This window comes from Odocoileus virginianus, chromosome 33 (assembly GCF_023699985.2).
Source record: "Odocoileus virginianus isolate 20LAN1187 ecotype Illinois chromosome 33, Ovbor_1.2, whole genome shotgun sequence".
Lineage (NCBI taxonomy): Eukaryota > Metazoa > Chordata > Mammalia > Artiodactyla > Cervidae > Odocoileus > Odocoileus virginianus.
The window spans coordinates 24,327,531-24,342,288 of record NC_069706.1 but is presented as its reverse complement, the minus strand read 5'-3'; the positions used below and the strand labels follow the sequence as shown (position 1 = coordinate 24,342,288).

Genomic DNA, 14,758 nt, shown 5'->3' with positions numbered 1-14,758 from the left:
CACCACAATGAGAAGTCTGTGCCCCGCAATGAACAGTAACCCTGCTCACTGCAACTGGAGAAAGCCCATGCGCAGCAACAAAGACCCAGTGCAGCCAAAAATAAATAAAATCAAAAGAAACAGAAAACCATCCTGCAGCTCTACCCTACTTGTGCCAAGTTTAGGTCTTGCCTTACCGGACCGTAATAAGGCACCCAACTGCACCCTCACATCCAGCTGGACTGGCACCAGAGTAGAGAGCTGTGGCTTTCACCTTGCTTGACTCTAATAAGCCCCATGCACCTCCGAGTGTCTATAGCGGTCACATGGGGAGCCTGGACTCCCTCCCAGGAGGCAGTAAGAAGGTGCCCCTCCCCATCCCTGCTGAGGTGGTCAGAGGAGAAGTAGTGGAGAGTCAGGGTTGTCACAACTGCTGGGGAGGGGGGTGGGATGATGAAGTCATTCCTTCCCCTGTGGTATCAAGTGGAGGCAAACTGGGGAGCCATAATGAGCCATTCCTGCCCTTCCCAACCAGAGTGGTAGCTACAGAGGCTTCAGGGGGTCAGAACTAATCACCCCTGCCCAGCAGTAACCAGGAACCTTTCCGCCTTGAATGTCAGCGGTGGCCCAGTGGGAAGCCTGGATTTCTACTCCTACCTGGCAGTTACAAGGCAGTGTTCCCCCTTCCTTTGTCAGAATGGTGTCAGAGCAAGTTGGCTAAAGCAGAAGGTTTAAACAAGATCCAGAGTCTCATAAAAAAATACCCGAATCTCAAGGTTGCCACTAAAAATCACTGACCATATAAAAGCCTGGGAAAATCTCAGCCTGAAAGTAAAAATATACTCCACAGATCCCAATACTGAGATAACAGAGGTGTTACAATTATCTGAGAAAGATTCTAAAATAATCATTATTAAAATGCTTTAGCAGGCACCCTTGAAACAAATGAAAAAATAGAAAGTCTTAGGAAAGAACTAGAAGATGTAAAAAAGAAATGAGTGGAAGTTTTAAAATTCAAAAACATAACAACTGAAATGAAAAACTTAGTGGGTGGGCACAACAGTAGACTGGAGAATCAGAGGAAAGAATCAGTGAACTTGAAGATAGAAGTTACCCAATGTGAACAACAGAGAGAACAGATTTTTAAAAAGTGAACAGAGCCTCAAGGATCTTTGGGACTATAGCAGAAGATCTAACATTGAACTGCTAAAAGGGAAGAGGCAAGAGTGTGCTGAAAAAGTACTCAGAGAAATAATGGCTGGAAAATTCTCCAATTTTGTAAAAGGTATAAACCTAAGAGTCAAACTGAGTGGATAGCCAAACAGTATAAACTCAGGATACGTTTGTTTATGAACATCATAGATAAACTGTTCTTAAAAAAACTAAAGTCAAAGAAAAAAATATTGAAAGCTGCAAGAGTGAAACAGTACCTTAACTGTGCTCCGACGTATACAACTCTTTGTGACCCCATGGACTACCAGGCTCCTCTGCCCTTGGAATTTTCCAGGCAAGAATGCTGGAGTGGATTGCCATTGTCTACTACAGGGGATCTTCCCAACCCAGGAATTGAACCTGTGCCTCTTGTGTCTCCTGCATTGGCAGGTGGATCCTTCACCACTAGTGCCTCCTGGGAAGCCCTCCTTGACTGTGTGTGATCAGCTGCTTAAGTCGTGTCTGACTCTCTGCGATGCTATGGATTGTAGCCCCCCCAGGCTCCTCTGTCCGTGGGGATTCTCCAGGCAAGAGTACTGGAGTGGTTTGCCATGCCCTTCTCCAGGGCATCTTCCCAACCCAGGAGTTGAACTCACATCTTTTTATACCCCCTGAATTGGCAGGCAAATTCTTTACCACTAGCATCACCTGGGAAGCCCTTAGCTGTAGGGAAAACCAGTTTAAACAGGGGGTTTTGCATCAGAAGCAATGGAGCTAGAAGGAAGTGATATGATGTTTCAAATGCTGAAGGAAAAAAAGCCATCAATTTAGAATTCCGTTTCTAGCAAAAATATCCTTTAGGAAAGGGAAGGAGGAATCAAAACATTCTCAGATGGAGGAAAACTAAGAAAAGTTGTTGGCAGACCTATCCTGAAAGAATGGCCAAAAAAAGTTCTTCAAATAGAAAAAAAAAAATTTAAGAAGAAATCTTGGAACATTAGGAATAAAAGAACATTTTTACCTTTCCTCTTGAGTTTTCTGTCATGCATAATGATTGAAGCAAAAATTATAACATGGCCTGATGTGGTTCTAAATTACTCAGAGGAAATATTTAAGGCAATTATATTATTAATGGGAGAAGATTAAGGGGCATAAAGGGAAAACGACGTGATCGTATCAATCAATGCAGAAAATTTTTTGACAAAATTCAACATCCATTCATGATTTTAAAAACTTGCAGAAAGGTAGGAATAGAGAGAAACTACTTCAACTTGATAAAGAGCATCTACAAACACCTACAGCTAACATTATACTTAATGTTGAAAGATTGAATGCTTTCTCCCTAAGACTGTAAACACCACTGTTGCTCAGCATAGTGCTAGAAGTTCTTGCTAGTGTAGTAAGTCATGAAAAGTAAATAAAAGGCATAGAGAGTGAAAAGGAAGAAATGAACTACACCTATTTGCAGATGACATGATTGTCTATGTAGAAAAATCTAAGAAGTCTATGCCTCCCCAAAATGCCTAGACCTAATAAATGAGTTCAGTTTGGTGTCAGGATACAATATAAAAATAGAAAAAAATTATATTTCTGTAAGCCAGCAAAACCAGTTGGACAACAAAAGTAAAAAATGCAATACCATGTACACTTCAAAAAGTGAAAGAGTCATAAAACATCTATAGGATTTGCATGCCAAAACCCACAAAATGCTAATGAAAGAAATCAAAGAAGATTTAAATAAATGGAGAGATATACCATGTTCGTGGTAAAGATGTTGATTCTCAAGTTGGTATAGAGGTTTAATGCAATTCCCATTAAAATCTCAGCAATATTTCATGTAGGTTTAGACAAGATTATTCTAAAACTTGTTAGGAAAGGCAAAAAGAACTAGGAGGGCTGAAACAATTTTGAGAGAGAAGAATAAAGTGGGAGGAATCAGTCTACCCAATTTCAAGACTTAGTATTTAGCTACAGTAACCCAGACTGTGTAGTATTGGTGGGAGGATAGGCATACAGATCAATGGAAGAAAATAAGGAACCCAGAAATAGACCCACACAAATATGGCCCACTAATTTTTGACAAAGCTGTAAATCCATTCAGTGGAACAAGGAATAACTTTTTCAACAAATGGTACTGGAACTATTTGATAGTCATAGAAAAAAAAAATCAATCTTTATCTAAACTCCTTACCTTATATAAAAAGTAACTCAAAATAGATCACAGCCCTCAATATAAAATGTAAAACTATAAAATTTTTAGAAAAAACATGAGAAAAATCTTTGGGATTTATACCTGGCAAAGAGTTTTTAGACTTGACATCAAAAGCATCAAAGGAAACATTGATAAAATGGAGTTCATCAAAATTAAACACTTTTCCTCTGTGAAAAATCTTGTTAAGAGGTTGAAAGGATAAGCTACAGACTGAAAGAAACTTTTGGAAGCCACATATTTGACAAAGAACCAGTATCTAGGATATAGAAAAACACTCAAAACTCAACAGTAAATAAAACAGCAAAACAATACAATTAGAAAGTAGGCAAAAAAAAACAAAACGTGAACAGCCATTTTACCAAAGAGGACACACAGATGGCAAATAAGCAAATGAAAAGATGTTCAACACCATTAGCCATTAGGGAAATGCAAATAAAAGCCACAGTGAGATATTTCTACATGTCTCTCAGAATAGCTAACATTAATAAATAGTGACAACACTAAAAGCTGGTGAGGGTGTGGAACAACTCATACATTGCTCTAGGAATTCTGTTCAGCAATATAAAGGAACAAACGCTTGATACACACAACTTGGATGAATCTCCAGAGAATTATGCTGAGCAAAAAAAGGCAATCCCAAACATACATACTGTATGGTTCCATGAATATGACATTCTTGATGAGTGGCTGCTGGAGGTTGGGAAGCATGTGGGTGTGACTGTAAAAATGGCAACAGGAGGGATCACTGTGGTAATGGATGAAACCTTTTTGTATCTTGATTGTATCGATGTCAGTATCCTGCCCGATACTATATTTTTAAGGTATTACCATGGGTGACTCAGATGGTAAAGAATCTGCCTGCAATGCAGGAGATGCAGGTTTGATCCCTGGGTTGGGAAGATTCCCCTGGAGGAGGAAATGACAACCCACTCCAGTACTCTTGCCTGGAGAATCCCATGGTCAGAGGAGCCTGGCAGGCTACAGGCCATGGAGTCACAAAGAGTTGGACATGACTGAGCAACCAACACTTTCACCTTTTTACTTTCGCCATTGGGGGAAACTGGGAAGAGTACACAGGGCTCTCTCTGAATTATTTCTTAACAATTGCATGTGAATTTATAATGATCTCAAAATAAAACATTTAATTAAAAAACAAAGAATAAAAAATAATAGATAAAAAGACACAAATACAGGGTGTTTTGAGGACTGTGGTGAGATTAGATAGGCATTATGTGATAGAACAGGGCTTCACTGATGGCTCAGTGGTAAAGAATCGCCTGCCAATGCAGGAGGCTCAGATTTGATCCCTGGATCGGGAAGATTCCCTGGAGAAGGAAATGGCTACCCACTCCAGTATTCTTGCCTGTGAAATTCCATAGACCGAGGAATTGGGCAGGCTACAGTCCATGGGGTCGCAAAAGAGTTGGACATGACTTAGTGACTAAATGACAACATGTGATATTAATAGAATTCAATGCTCCACCTTGATCAGGTCATCACAGTTGAGAGTTAGACCTATTCAGTTAAGATCCCTGGTTATAAAGACTAGAAAATCACTTCAAAAGGAACTTATGCAAAAGAAGGGAATTTATAGAAAGTAATTGTATAAGAACTTTTGTTGCCAATGACAGAAACCCAATTCAGACTGGCTTGAGGGGGAAAAAAAAATCCAAAAAAGGAATTTGGGCTCCTACAATATAATTGCAAGTCCAGGAATAATGGCTTCGAAGATCTAGCTCCTTTTTGTGGCTCTGCTTCCTTCTGAGTCAGCTTCATCCTCAGCCTGCGGGGTGGCGCCTTATGGGCTCCAGCAGCTCCTGACTCAAATCTCACCAGCATGGTACCCCAGGAAAAAAGATGAACCCTGTTTTCCAATAGCATAAGCAAAAGTCCTGGGGTTGAGTCTCAATAGGCTGACTTGAGTGTCCAGGCTTGTCCCTGAATTACTGTGGCTAGAGGGAAAGGACATTGGCCAGGCCTGGGTCATGCAGGCAGCCCCACACAAATTGCATCACCAAAGAGGAGGGGAGTCATGGTCCCTTTACAGAATGGGTGCTGGTCAGGCCAAACCAACAGACATATACTCATGGAATTCCTGCTTCTTCATTTTCCATCCTCAAGCATGGGTGTCCATCACTCTAGTTCAAACAGACATCCCAGATTAAGCTGGAACTTTCAGATTCATTGCTCAAAAGAGAGAGTATCTGATTGGACCAGCGTTGGCCAGATGTTCAGCTCTCCTCCAATCATCTATGAACAGTAGGGTGGGGTCATCTACTGTGTCCTTTGATGGACAGGGAATTTCTTAAAGGGGCCAGATGGATACTCCGAAGCTGCCTATTATAGATTCTCAGAGTTTCTGGAAGATCTAAATTAGTTCCTGATAAAAGAATAGGACAATCTACTAAAGCAGGGGTCCCCAACCTCCAGGATCTAATGCTTGATGATCTGAGGTAGAGCTGATGTAATAATACAAATAAAGTGTACAATAAATGTAATGTTCTTGAATCATCCCCAAACCATTTCCCCCACCCCCAGTTGGTGGAAAAATTGTCTTCCACAAAACTGGTCCCTGGTGCCAAAAAGGTTGGGGACCACTGTTAACTAAACAATTTGGCGATAAGGGGTATATGATGATGGTGGGGGGGTGGTCCCTGAGATAAAAGGCTGAATCCTCAGGGTCCCCCTTGTTTCCCTTCTGGGCACTCCGGGGCTGACAAGGAGACGAGCAGGGTGTGGGAGGTGGACTGCACTGACCTTGAGGAAGGAGGGTGGTCATGTGGAGACACCCAGTGGGTGGCAGGCGAAAGGGGAGGCTGGGGGCCCTGAGACAGTGCAGGCTTGGGAGCGATAAAACTGATGTGGGGGAAATCAGTTATTAGGGAAGAGACTGGGAACTAGGGGCTGAGAGCCACACCAGGCATACCTGGGGCGAGGAGGGTACCCCCCTCCTTGTTCTGCATGTTACTGCATGGTCTTGATCAGAGGAATTGGGCAGGAATGTCTAGAATGGGCAGGCGGGCAGAGAAGACCAGCACCCTCGCCAGCTGACTCTCCTAGCTCCACAGCCCACTTCCTTTCTTTCCAGATGTGGATAGGACAGGTTCTCAGGCTCTGGTTGGCTCAACATCCACATCCGATGAACGCAGCCAAGAATCCCCAGCTGTGCACAGAGGGAAGTGTGAGCCGAGAGCCTTAATCTAACAGAGAAAGAACTTGGAAACCAAGACAGCTAGAATGGGTAGTCAGGATGTTGATAATAGTGATGACAGTGATGAGGCAAGCCTTTCTTGAGAGCCTACTATTTCCAGACCCTGTTCTAAGTCACTTTAAATGGATCCTCTCCTTGAATCCTTGCAACAACCCTGTTACGTGGTACTCTGTGGGGTAGACAGGTGAAGCATCTTGGCCAAGGTCACTTGTGAACAAGGGTAATATAACTCTCATGAGTAACAGGTACCAGGAAACTGGCTCCCATCCACTTCCACATCATCAGCTCCAACTAACTTCCTGATACCCCCTCACTCTGGCACCCTACACTTGGTGGAATGCTTCCTGCTGCCTCTTGTCTCTATGTCTTAGCACACGCTTTTTGGTCTTCCTGGAATGCTGGTCCCCTGGAAAACTCTCACTCATCCTCCAAGACCCAGTGCAAGCATGATTGTGTTCCGGTCACTTTCCCTGTTGCCAACCTGAGGATGGAATGACTCTTGCCTCCCAGTAATGCACTCTGTCATGTCTGTATCACAATATCCAGACAGTGCTGCCTCCCAAGCCAGACCGGGAATGGGGACCAAGGCTTGCTTCTCTCTGCGGCAGCCCTGATTCAGGTCTGGATGTCTGGTGGCTGTGGTTCTCTGTCCCCTGCCCACCCTGACTGTGGCATCTCTCTCCTTGTCTCTTGGCAGCCTGGCGTGGGGCTCCTTTACCTGCTGCATGGCAGCCTCTGTCACCACGCTCAACTCCTACACCAAGACGGTCATTGAGTTCCGGCACAAGCGCAAGGTCTTTGAGCAGGGCTACCGGGAGGAGCCGACCTTCATAGACCCTGAGGCCATCAAGTACTTCCGGGAGAGGTCAGTGCACATGGGGTCACCTCTGGCCAACACCGGGAATCGGAAGCCCAAGACCCAACCTCAGTGGCCACAGGGCTCTGGTTGAAAAACTAGAATGGTTGGACAGAAGTGTTCTGGGAGGTCGTGGAGTAGAAGGGGCAGGATGGGTGAGGCAGAGTTTGGACTCCACTGTGTTGAAATTTCTGGGGTATTTTAATATTTTATGGGGCATGAGGTTGACTTTGTCTGATGTGATCAGAGCCTGAGAAATTAAGAAGGGAATCAAGTTTGAGTGTTTGCTCTTTGGCTCCATGATTTTTGGAACCAAGGTAGGGTCACAGAGATGCTGAACTAAGGTTTCCTTCTTGGGCTCTGTCATAGCACCGAGTGAAAAAAGGACTCAGCATGAGATTGGTGGTGACAGAGGAGGAGGCCTCCTCAAAGTCAGGGACCACATCTGATCACCTGAGTCCTTACAGACCAGCCGGGAACAGGGGAGGTGACAGTGAATGGTGGGTGGATGTATGGCTGGATGGATGATTGGGTGGATGGATGATGGAAGGATATACAGATGTATGTGTGTATATATGGATGGATAGATGGTTGGGTGGATATATAGATGTATGTATGGATGGGTGGATGGATGGATGCTGGATCAATGATGGATGCTGGATGGTTGGATGGACGATGGATGAATGGATGCTGAATGGATGAATGCTGGATCAATGATGGCTGCTGGATGGATGGATGCTGGATGGATGGTTGATGGATGAGTTGAAGGACAGGCAAGTTGTTATCATATTTCCTTGGACCATCCTTTTAATAAACTACCTTTACCCAAATCTTTAATCTTAGTCTGCTTTGGGGGTGCTGATTGGACATGCACTAATGCCTTTAAGTGGCAGGGAACAGAACATGTCTCCAGACTGATGACAGAGTCTGAGGAGGAAAAGAGGGAGGGAGACTGTGAAGCTGGGCAGCACTGAGGAGTCGGACTCTCCATGGGGCACATGGAAGCATTTCAAGCCAAGAAGTCTCATGGTGGGGGCCCCACAGGGACCACGCTCTGACTGCTACAGACCCCTTCATCTCTCCTTTGCCACCTGAGCCTCTTTTCTGCCTCTGAACACTGAAGTTCATCCCTACCTCAGGGCCTTTGCTCCTGCCATGTCCCTGCCTGGAATCCTCACTGGCTGGCTCACTAAGGTCTCAGCTCAGATGTTACCTGCTCAGAGTGGCCTTCCTTAATCACTTAGTCTAAACTGCACACACACACACCCATACACCCTGTCCTAGTCCCTCTTTATCCCATTGCTGTTTTTTCATAGCACCTACATGACCTGACATTATTCTATTTGCTTATTGGGAAGATCCCCTGGAGAAGGGAATGGCAACCCAGTCCAGTATTCTTGCCTGGAGAATTCCATGGACAGAGGAGCCTGGCGGGGCTACAGTTCATGGGGTTGCAAAGAGTCAGACACGACTGAGTGACTCACACATACACATTGGTTTAATAGTTTGTAAACCATGAGGTCTGGAGGGTTCTGCTATCTTCTTTCCCACTATGTTCTGAGCACCAAGTACTGGACCAGGTACCTAATAGGTGCTCATTTAACATCTGGGGATGAGTTTGATGGGTGTGTGTGTAATTGACTGACTTCTCTTTGGAGACCTCAGCCTGCCTGCCTGTAGGCGTTCAGCCCAAGCCCCACCATCATCGGGCAGATACAGCATCTTGTTCCTATGTCAAAGTCTCAGGTCATGTGTCCAGGTCCAGGCCAATCGGTTGTGCCCAGGGAGCTCAGGACAGCTTGGCACACAGGCCCGCCTCACCCATGGCTGTGGACAGGGCGCGTCCACTAGGAAGGTGGCGATGACTGGCAGAGCGCGGGACTCACAGTAGACACTCAGGCAATGTTTACAGTGGCCAGTGAGCAGCCTACTGTTGAAAGTGGCCCCGTTATCACTGCCTCTGTGTCACCTCGGCTGTGGGAGAGCCCGGGGTATCCGTAGACACCCTCGTTTTGCTGAGGCGGAAGACAGGACCTCTATGCACCTCATCAACAAGAAGCTGCCATTTGCCGGTCCCTCATCGCTCAGGCCCCAACGACGTGGGAGAAGATAAATGCTTCCCAGCATATGTGCGGAATATCACTTTACACGTTCATAACTTGAACATTATGCAGAGGTTCATCAAATTTTATTTCCCTTCCTCTCCAAGGAGAACATTTCAGCTTAGCTGGGCTGTTCACTTCTTTTTTTTTTTCGGTGCCTTCCCTACAAAGAGCTCAGAGCCCACAGACAGATGTCTGCTCAGGTCTGCAAGGGGCCCAGCTGCAGGACTGAACTCCCGCAGGGGCCAAAGTCCTTGAGACCAAAGCCAGAGACATGAGAGAAGAGATCCTTGACCCCACCTGCCCATGTTTCTTAATCCCTGGGCCCCAAGGGGTGGCTGTGGGAAGAACAGGGGTTTGGGAGTCCCCTGACCTGAATTTTCCAGTTCTGTTGCCTGACTGCTGTGTGATGTGGGGCAAGTAACTGAGTCTCTCTGGGCAGGTTTCCTCTCAACCACGGTAGGAGAGAGCCCAGAGCTCTCAGCATCTCAGGAAGCTTCAAATTGGATGGCCCAGGACAGGTGGCTAGCGCAGTGTGTGGCTTAGGAGGGCATTTCATCTGTGGCTTCCTGTCCCTTCTGCTACTGATACAAAGTATAAAACTCGGTAATGGAGCTTAGGACAGAGCCCAAGACAGTGCAGTAGACACTGGGCATCTAATAATCATGTTAATAACCACAGCAATTGGGTGGGTGCGGTGTCAGGCGGGCTGTGAATACAGAAGAGGGGTATGGGATCAGACGTGTCCGGGAGAGGGTGCAGGTTTTCTCAGATGATGCCCCCTGCCCCTGCCATTCATGTCATCGGGAGAGGAGCCCCTGACTGAGGACAAGATGGGACCCTGTGGGGGTTGTTGGGGCAGGAGGGCCCTGGAGTGCTGCCCCCACCACCATCACACCCCACCCTTGTCCTGTTGGATTTTTCTTTGCAGGAGCAGAGGTGTGATTGGGCAGATTCTGAACTGTTTTTCAGAGTTTCTCAATGTAGTGGTGTGTGGAAGAAAGGTATGGGTGTGTGTGCACATGTGTGTGTAGGGGCCAGTGCGTCCCCATGTGTTGGGCTTGTCAGGGAGGCTGAACCTGCATGCCCTGACTCTGAGCAGCTTATGCCAACTCTGAGAAAGATCTGGGATTAAACTCTCCCAGCCTCACCCTGCCTGTCGGCCCCAAGGAGGGCGGCTTAATGGGGCCTCCCAGGGGAGGGGCGGAAGCTGCAGGGTGAAAAGTTAAATATTTGCAGATCGGGGCTTTCTTGAATGCTTGATGTTCAGATCTGGTTTAACAACATGGGAAGGAAATGAGACCCTGTTGGATTGGACTCCAGGGGGAATTCAATGGAGCAAACATCCCGCTTTCCTTGGGGAAGCTGCAGGGGGTGGGTTCAGCTCAGTTAGCCCAGTTCAGTCTCTCAGTCTCGTCTGACTCTTTGCGACCCCATGGACTGCAGCACGCCAGGCTTCCCTGTCCAGCACCAACTCCCAGAGCTTACTCACACTCATGTCCATTGAGTCAGTGATGCCATCCAACCATCTCATCCTCTGTTGTCCCCTTCTCCTCCTGCCTTCAATCTTTGCTAGCATCAGGGTTTTTTCAAATGCGTCAGTGTTTCGCATCAGGTGGCCAAAATGTTGGAGCTTCAGTTTCAGCATCAGTCCTTCCGATGAATATTCAGGACTGATTTCCTTTAGGATGGACTGGTTGGATTTCCTTGCAGTCCAAGGGCCTCAAGAGTGGATGGGTGGGAGCAAGCAAAAGCCTGGGGCTTCAGGGAAGGCAGCTTCTCCCTGCTGTCCCCACGCCGCCCCGCCCCAGGATCAGATCTCCCAGTCATCCCCCCCTTGCCCCTTGCCCCTTGCTCCGAGGCACAAGGCGCCCATCCCAGTCTCTGAACTTAGAAGTTCATTGCTTTGTTTAGTGGCCTCCTCCCACGCATGCGCAAATGGCAGGCACACGGTTCTTTCTTGGCTCTCGCTCCGTCCCTGACACCTGGAACCACAGGGGCTCAACAAGTTATTAACTCTCCTTAATAATTATATTGTTAATTATAGTGGTGCAGTTCCTCCTCCCCGCCCCGCCCCAATTGAGGGCCTTGCTTGTATGCTCTCACTCAATCCTGTGGAAGACGCGAGGAAATAAACCCAGGCTGGAATAAACCCTGCAATTTATTAGCTGAGGGTCCCCAGGTGAGTCACTTCACCTCGGAGACCTCCAGCCTCTTCCGTCACCTGCCCGGCCACCTGGCTCTGGTCTACGGAGCGCAGCGAAACACCCTGGGTGCTGCGACGGGGTCTCCTGGAGGTGACTCCAGGTGGGGAGCCTGGCACCACCCCGGGGGAGGCGGAAGATAGAAAAGCCTTCATAGGTGAGGTCTCGAACCAAGTTTCTGTTTATTTTTATTACTTATTATTATTATTTAGCCTCCTTGTGGGATCTTAGTTTCCTGACCAGGGGCTGAACCCAAGCCACCTGCATTGGAAGCACGAAGTCCCAACCGCTGGATCACCAGGGAAGTCCCAAGCCAAGTGTTTGAAGGCAGGGCCAGCACTCTTGGCCAGGCGGGTGGGAGGTGGGGGGACGTGCTCCCAGGCAGAGGCCACAGTGAACAAAGGCCAGACAGGCGACAAACAAGGGTATTTAGGAAAATCTAAGCAGTGTGGTGTGACTTAAGAGTGGGAACTGGTGGGAGTCTGGCCTGGGTGGCCCATCTCTCACCCTCCTACAGTGTTTGGGGTGGGGTGCTGGCCCAGGGGCAGATTAGATGTTACTGGGGTGAGAAGGGGGCATGGGGACCCTCCCCAAACCTCCGTCCTGGGTGCTAGGCCTCATGGGGCTCCCTGTTCCTACCTGGGGAAGCAGGTGGACATAAATCATTTTTCACAGCAGAGGGCCACCCCCTCTTTACCCCTCCCCGGGGCCAGTGCAGAAAGGGCCACAAAGACCCCATTCCTCGCTGGCTCTGCTCTGGCTCCTGTACGCAGGGAAACTTTCTGAAGGGCTGGTCTCCACCTCCTCACCTCCGGCTCATAGCTTGACCCCACCCCCATCTCTGCAGAAAGAGCTTCCAGCTGCCCGGAGAATGGGCATACCTCCTTCCTCCTGCCCACCCTCTCCAAGCTCCTACCAGCCACTCTTCCAGGTGCTGGGTGCACTCTCCCAACCCCTCCTCCCTGTTCTGTTGAATGGTGATGCTCCCAAGATCAGTTCTAGGCCCTCTTTTGACACTGGCCTTTGCGGTCACGCACACACCAGGACTTCTGAGTTCTTGGGCCCCTGCAGACCCCTGGCCCCACATCCAGCTGCCTTTTTGGTGTTTCCACTCTGGATTCCCAAAGGCATCAAAAATCAACATGGTGGGACTTCCCTGGTGGTCCAGTGGTTAAGACTCCGCATTCCCAATGCAGGGCACACGGGTTCAATCCCTGGTCGGGGAACTAAGATCCCATGTGCCTCATGGCATTGCCAAAAAATGATAAACATGGCCAGGACCTGTTTAAGATGGTCTCCCCCCAAATTGGGTCCTGTTTCTCGTCCCTCTGCTTTCCTTCTCTATGTCTTCCCTGAGTAAGCAGACATCAGTACATCTTGCCCTTCATATCAGGACACCCCAAATCCAGTGCTTTCCCCCGTGGGTGGGTCACTTCTCTCCATCTCCACTCCCGTCATCCTCATCCAGGGCGGCAGCTCTCACCTACTGGAGGGTGCTTTGCCCTTGGCATCTGTCTTCCCCCAGCAACCAAAGCCTCTTCTCTCTGCTGATGCGATCAGGGTGCCCCCACTCTCATCTGTCTGCTGAAACACCCCAGTGCCCCCCGCCCACAGCCCCAGGACAAAGGCCCAGCTCCTTGTGGTAACTCACAAGCCTCACCATGGACTGGCCCCCACCCCTCCCTGCTGAAGCCTCCCCTCCCCTGGAAGTTCCCCAGACAGGTCGTTCTTCTGCTTCTGTTGTAGCCTCAGGACAGCTGTCCTCTTCACTTGGGGTTTCCCCCTTCTTTGCCTTGTCGATCTGGGCCTACAGATCTTACTTCAAGTATCCACCTTTTTTTGGTATCTTTTGGCCACACTAAAAGTGGTATTTTAGTTTCCTGACCAGGGATTGAACCCGCATCCCCTGCACTGGAAGTACAGAGTCCTAACCACTGGACCGCCAGGGAAGTCCCTTAAGCATCCATTCTGAACTGGACGGAATCCTCCATCCATTCTCTTCCAGCACTGGCCATGTGTGCAAGCCCCACAGGGCTGGGATGCAAGTCCACTCCTTTTTAAATTCCCGAATACGGGTTGGATGGAGAGGGTGACAGAGAGCAGAAGGGCAGAAGCCTCTGGGGCAGGTTACTAGCCAGTCTGTTGGCCAAGGTGACCTTCGCCCTCTGGGAGCTGCCACTGGATTTGCTTGTCCATCCTTTCCCCCCATTGCTGCTGCCATGCTAAATGGCACCCTGCTCAGGTGGGTCCACCTCTGTGACTGCTCACCTGGTCTCTCATTGTCCCCAGGGCTGGGCTGAGGAAGGGACTTCGGAGATAAGTCAGGTCTAGAGGTTTCCATGTTGTCAGGGGCCCTTGAAGCTCTTGAAGGCGGGGCTGGGAGTGGGGGGGGGGGGGCGGTGATAGTTCCATTAATGCTAGTAATCGTTTTTCTGAGTAATAATTTGTAGCCCATGCAGTTCTGAAAATAATCTCAAGGTGCTAATATCTTGAGGTCTCTTTTTAAAACCCAATTTCAGAGATATGGGAGGTAAAACTGTCAACCACATACAAAGATCAGGGGACGGTGCTGGCACTGTGGATATTTATCTTCCCTGTATTTTCCGAATGTTCTGTATCGTGAGCTTGCTTACAAAATGGCAAGAGAAAAAGAAAAAACCAGAGAGAGGCTCTTTCTAAAAAATCCATTTATTTCCCCCTGTCTTGGAATGGCACTTCTAATGGGATGTTATAGGATATTAATCTCCTATGCGTGGTCATTTATTTGCCAGATTTTCTTTTAATTTCATCCTTCATTCCATCATCAGTGCATCGTTTAAAAATCATTGTGTTCTTTCTCCCCTGTGACTGTTTCTTAGCCATTTAACCTCTGAGACGTGTCCAATCACAGCTCCCTCTTCCCCATCTTTTTCCACTCTCGCTACTTGAATATTACTTCTCAGTAATGCCTCACACCTTATTTGTCTTTATTGGGGTCCTTTGATGCCACTGTTTAGTCTCAAGAGGAGCGAGATGCCCAGAAAGTGGAGATGGTGCTGTGGG

General features: G+C 47.8%; 1 protein-coding gene across 4 annotated transcripts in view; it reads left to right on the top strand.

Moving 5' to 3' along the window:
• GSG1L (GSG1 like) overlaps positions 1-14,758 on the top strand; it is a 256,025-nt gene that overhangs the window by 217,125 nt on the left and 24,142 nt on the right. For 3 of the 4 annotated variants that reach the window (XM_070461125.1, XM_070461124.1, XM_070461123.1), the window contains one exon: positions 7,252-7,419. The exons of the other annotated variant lie outside the window; for it this stretch is intronic. In XM_070461125.1, the coding sequence (XP_070317226.1) occupies positions 7,252-7,419 (168 nt within the window). The remainder of the gene's footprint in view (positions 1-7,251; positions 7,420-14,758) is intronic. 4 annotated transcript variants of the gene reach the window in all.